The sequence below is a fragment of the Centroberyx affinis genome, unplaced genomic scaffold, assembly GCF_046629955.1.
Source record: "Centroberyx affinis isolate AG114_WGS23_722 - 3 ecotype Tasmania unplaced genomic scaffold, CSIRO-AGI_Caff_v1 ptg006374l_1, whole genome shotgun sequence".
Classification (NCBI taxonomy): domain Eukaryota; kingdom Metazoa; phylum Chordata; class Actinopteri; order Beryciformes; family Berycidae; genus Centroberyx; species Centroberyx affinis.
In genome coordinates, this window is record NW_027283235.1 from 53,084 (window position 1) to 59,195 (window position 6,112).

The following is a 6,112-nucleotide window of genomic DNA, read 5'->3' on the forward strand; positions in this document are numbered from 1 at the left end:
GGTTAGTTAATACTTATTAAGCATTAACTAACCCTTAATTAATGTACCCTTATTGTAAAGTGTTACCTAATAAAGCTACAGGTCCTTGATACTACATTAGTAGCATTCAGAATTTGTCGTCTAGAGTTGACTTTGCTAACATAAGTCTTTAGCCTACTGAAATCAAATAAGGATCAAGTGTAATATACATACATTGCCAATACATTGCAAATAGCCCTCAAAAGCAATGAAAAGTGACCAATCCCAGAGCTATTTAGGCATAGATGTAGTGCAACTTTTAAACAACAACAAAAATCATAAACCTTTACCATTGAGTCCACACGTTTCAGACATGTGTGGGGTTTTCTAGATAGGACTCGGTTTTGGACATGTGCAGCACCACTGCCGGGGCCTTATAGTGGCACTGAGAGCTGCTGCAGCTGACGCTCCCGCATGTTTTCCTATTAGTCCGAACCGCCAGCTTCCTGTTACACAGGCCCTGCCAGGTCTGGATGGTCTTTGAGCTCCACACCCACACGCCACTAGTGATGCCCACAACCAAGGACATGAAGATCTTCAGCATGAACACTGCTACAGCGGGCAGCGACGACTCCAGTGAACAGTCCTCGTTCCTGTGGCCGGGGAACGAGACGCACTTGCTCTCCAGAGCTCGAAGCTTCCAGTAGTCAATGTTAAGCCTCTCATAAAAGTAGCAGATGATGACACAGGTGGCGGGCATAGTGTAGAGGATGGAGAAGACACCAATCTTCACCATTAGCTTCTCCAGTTTCTCTGTGTTGGTGCCTCCAGTCTTCATAATCTTGCGGATGTGAAAGAGCGCCACGAAGCCCATTAGGATAAAGGAGGTGCCAATGACAAGGTAGCAAGAGAGAGGGATGAGCACAAACCCTGTCAGCGCATTGACATCCATGCTGCCCACATAGCACAGACCTGTCAGCTCATTGCCTGCCACCTTCCTCATGATGAGGATGACAATGGTCTTCATGGCTGGGATGCCCCACGCTGCCATGTGGAAGTAGCTGTTGTGGGCTTCGATGGCCTCGTGGCCCCATTTCTTCCCAGCTGCCAGGAACCAGGTCAGTGTCAGGATGACCCACCAGATGGAGGAGGCCATGCCAAAATAATAGAGGATGAGAAAAACTATGGTGCAGCCTGTGGACTCCAGCCCTTCCTGGATGATGTAGAACTCGCCGTTTTCACGGTCACAGGCGATATTCTCCGCTCCAGCCACCAAGCGGATGATGAAACCTACTGAGTAGACGTTGTAGCACATGCTGAGGAAGATGACGGGCCTCTCGGGGTACTGGAAACGCTGCGGGTCCAGGAGGAATGTCAGGACTGTGAAGGCGGTGGAAATGAAGCACAGTGTGGACCACACCACCATCCAGATGAAGGCAAAGTCCTTGTCCTGACGAGACCAGAATACATCGACGGCGACGGAGCAGCGGGGAGCGCATGACTGGCTCTTCTCCACATACTGGAACTTGTCCGAGTTGTCACACAAGGCCAGGCCGGAGGCGGGGGGGCTGCTGCCCGGGCCCGGCTGTCTGTGTCGGGGTGCCACCGGCAGCATGCCCTCCCCCCTCCTGGGCTCCTGCCCGGTGTCGTTCTCGGGCGCCTCCATGCACAGAGAGTTGGGATCATTTTTGATCGGCAATTTGGTGCAGTCCAGTGAGTCGGGCCAGCTGAAGCTGAACTTTTCCATGATGGGGGAGCACCTCTGCCTCGCCAGTTCACACATCGGCCGACAGGCAGGGATGGTGGTGGAAACTTTGTCAGTGCACATTGGAACATAGAGAGAGCAAAGGAAAAAACGCAGGTGTGTGTCACAGCCATACTCCACTAAAGGGGCAAATTCATTCAGTTTGACGCTGGCCTCAGCTTGGCTCTCATACTTCATGAAGTTGGGCATCCGAGTCATATTATAGCCAATGCCCTGGCACATAGGGATGGTTATTAGTTCACACTTACCAGGTCTGCCCCTCTCTATGTCATAAGCACCAATTTCCAAGTTGAAGCCAGCAGTAAAAGGCTGGCACCACAGCAAAATGGCAATCCTGAAATAAAAATACTCCATGGAAGTTAAATGAACTTTTTTTAAAATGTCAAATTAACTTTGTTTTTAGCCCATTAGTACAAAAACGTGGGGAATAGGCTATACGACGTTCCCTGTACAGTTCCATAAAATGCTGGCATGGTTATTTCTCATACGATTAACGTCCCATATGCATGTCCCATAAAGTCCAAAGTGTGGAGGACAAATCCAGAGGGAATTAATTACTATGTCATCATCAAAAGCCTCTGATGGGAATTCCAAAGAAACCCGGTGCTCCGTAGGTTTACATTGCGGTACAATACAAGACGATTGCACGAGCCCCAGTATTTCTTCTTGTGCAAGGACGCGAGAGCTGAATTGAACCGTTATTTTAAATCCGCGTGTGTTCTCCCGTTTCTACTGTTGAATGAAAATCTCCTATTTCTCCTCCCGCAGTTAGAGCACGACAGGATCCTCGGTCGGTCCAAAAACAGTCAACTCGATCGACTCAAGTGTTTTTTTCTGTTATCGGTTTGTATGAAGACCGAGTCAGACTGTCTCTGCTTCTTCATTAAAGAGGCGGTGACGACGGTTCACTCCGCCTTCCTCCTGCTCTGTGTCCAACATCAACCACAATGGACTGGGACCTGATACTGGTTTTATTCATATGACAGACTGGGACCTAATATCCTACTGGTTTTACATTCATCTGACACACTGGTTTTAAATAATAATCTGACATACTGTGACCTGATACTGGTTTTATCCATTTTCATTTATTTTGTTATTACACGTTTTGCCTATTAGTAGGCTGTAAAGCAATAGAAAAATGGGTAACACTTTACAATAAGGGTCACTAAGTTAAGGGTTAGTTAATAAGCATTAACTAACCCTTAATTAACAGTTAACTAATATGTCTGGTAATCATTTACTAATGGTGTTCATGTTAACTAAGGTATTAATTTATACATTATTTAATAGTAATCTTTATAAACTATTAAATAATGTATAAATGAATACCTTAGTTAACATGAAAACCATTAGTAAATTACACATTACTTAACTGTTAATTAAGGGTTAGTTAATGCTTATTAAGCATTAACTAACCCTTATTAAGCTTGCATTAACTAACCCTTAACTTAGTGACTCTTATTGTAAAGTGTTACCTACATTTTAATTTATTTTGTTATTACACGTTTAGCCTATTAGCATAAAGCAATAGAAAAATGTCTTCAGATTTATAATTGACAGCGTTTCTTTTTTTTGTTCCATTTTTTTATTAGGCTTTCTTGACTACAACATACAAAAAACAATATTTTCTCTTATCAATAAGCTATTCTCTTGTCTTACCTATATTTCATATTGTTCAAAGTACACATAAGCTGTCTTGTCCATCTGTCCAATTGAAACCAATTGTAAAGCTATAAAAGTTTATCTTTGTTAGAAATCTGTATAAGGCCTTAATTTAATTTTTGCAAAGTACTATTGTGCTAGGCCTATTTGGTGTCATGTTTATATGAGTTCTTTGTATCATGATTGTACAAAATAAATATATAAAGAAATGATGCTGACACTAAGCTTCATGCTCTCATTTAAGACCTTTGCTGAAACCAAATGCTGGCATCAAAACAGACTAGACTAGACTTGACTAGATATCATATATTCAGCCTTATCAACACAGGAATACTAACGGTAAAAATATATATATTTTTTTATCAAAATGTTCCACAATCCTTTTTTTCCCTAATCTGATTTTGGGGAATTTTATCCATACTTTGCTGATGAAATGTTTCCCTTTACAATAAGCAAAATGCCTGCTCCTCACAATTTTGGAAAAATGAGAATATAATATTTCACAATTTCACATGTAATTGGTTTGTCAATTTTGGGAATGTCATATCTGACGTGTCTATGTGTGATAACACAAGGAGGTAGTACACAGTAAATCACAATTTCCTTGAAAAGAAATCTGCATGCTTATTGCAGTAACTGTAGTAATGACTTTATTCAACATCAACCCTTTCATTTCTGTTAGACCAGAGGATTTCTTCAACAGTTTGTATTTTATGTGCAGTATTTGGAAAAACGATACTATGTAGTTTCGTATTTTGCATAAAAAATGATAAAACTGTTTTGAGAACATGGCCCTTAGTGTGGAGAAATGGGTCAAATCAAATGAGAAAAACTGTAAGAGGAAGTTTTCTTATGCTCCCAACTTGTTTCCCTGCTTGATTCCCAACATTTTTTTAGTAAAAGAATATAACATGCTTGATATCAAAGGAATCTGGAGGCTGTTTATGTCATGGACCTGCTGCAGACCCACTTTAGGCAACCCCTTGATACCCCCACCCCTCACCCACCCACCCACCCACACACACACACACACACACACACACACACACACACACACACACACACACACACACACACACACACACACTGTGACACTGTGCACATCAGTGATGCTTTTGATGTTTGTCTAAACTTTGTATAAAGGGAAATTAAATTAGGCAGTGGTGGAAGAAGTACTGAGATCTTTTACTTAAGTAAAAGTAGCAATACAACAATGTAAAGATACTCCATTACAAGTAAAAGTCCTGCATTCAAAATCTTACTTAAGTAAAAGTACATAAGTATTGGCAGCAAAATGTACTTAGAGTATCAAAGTAAACGTACTCATTATGCAAACTGTCCCCATTTAGAGAGTTATAGTTTTCATAAATTATTGGAATATTAATACTGATTTATTGACATACATGTACATGTAAGCAGCATTTTAAAGTTGTCAACGTGAAGCTAATCTTAACAATTTAGCTATACTTTTGAGTAGTCTAATCTATAACAATGCTATTTTATAGTTATTTTATAAAGATGATCAAATGTTTTAAATATAAAATATTGATCTGAAAAGTAACTAGTAACTATAGCTGTGAAATAAATGTAATGGAGTAAAAAGTACAATATTTCCCTCTAAAATATAGTGGAGTATAAATACAAAGTAGCATAAAATGGAAATACTCAAGTAAAGTACAAGTATCTCAAAATTGTACTTAAGTGCAGTACTTGAGTAAATGTACTTAGTTACTTTCCACCACTGAAATTAGGATTTAGGAGATGTGACCTCCTTCAGTTTTCTCCCCATCGGATTGCCATACAGTTCCGTTTCTGAGCACAGCCTCTATGGTGACTGCCAATACAGCACAGAACAGGCCATGCAAAGGCTAGAAAGATCAGACAAGTCAGCACAGCTCAATACATCTGATCCTAATCCACCAGTCAGGATGAGCAACACCCAACATGTAAGAGCAAAACTGAGCATAAACCCCCTTGACTCCACCGAGGAGTCACTGACAGATTCGATAAGGTTTCTCACACAAATTCAATTCAAACTCAACTCACACAGATTGTGAAGTTGGGAGAAATCTGTGGTTAATAACTATTGTTTTAACTCACATCAGCATTTAATTTGCATAAATGGGGTCACAATCAGTGAGGATGCTCTTCTCTGTTGTATTTTTCTACAAAAAAATTGAATTCCATTTTTTTTTTTTTTGTTAACTATTTTTTATTGATTCATCCATATGTGACTTTGGCTGCTATCGTTCCTCTTCCCCATTCCCCCTCTCAGACTTCTTCAAAAATTTTCAGATGTACAAGTTTTGTGTATGTGACTGTCCAACTATCAATAGTACAACATTGTTTCCTCTTGTCTATAATGCATCTATAATACGTTAATGAGAACATAGTTAGGCTGGGTTAATACATCTATAATAGGTAACACTTTACAATAAGGGTCACTAAGTTAAGGGTTAGACCCTTATTGTAAAGTGTTACCCTATAATATGTTAATGAGAACATTTACATAGTTAGGCTGGGTTAGTTAAGTAGTAAATGTATAACTGCAGTACATACATAAAAAGGTAGAATAATACCTCAGATACATGCATATACAGTATATACACATACATATACATGCACTACACATATATATACAGTATATATATATATATATAACACTTTACGGTAACACTTTACAATAAGGGTCACTAAGTTAAGGGTTAGTTAATGCTTAATAAG

The 6,112-nt window shown here is 39.8% G+C and overlaps 1 protein-coding gene across 1 annotated transcript; it reads right to left on the bottom strand.

Annotated features, from left to right (window-relative positions):
- Nucleotides 1–325: 325 nt before the first annotated feature.
- On the bottom strand, nt 326–2,077 carry LOC139638460 (frizzled-9-like). The gene has a single exon (XM_071512599.1). It carries the CDS (start codon nt 2,075–2,077, stop codon nt 326–328), a length of 1,752 nt encoding a protein of 583 aa, XP_071368700.1.
- Between the last annotated feature and the right edge of the window lie 4,035 nt (nt 2,078–6,112).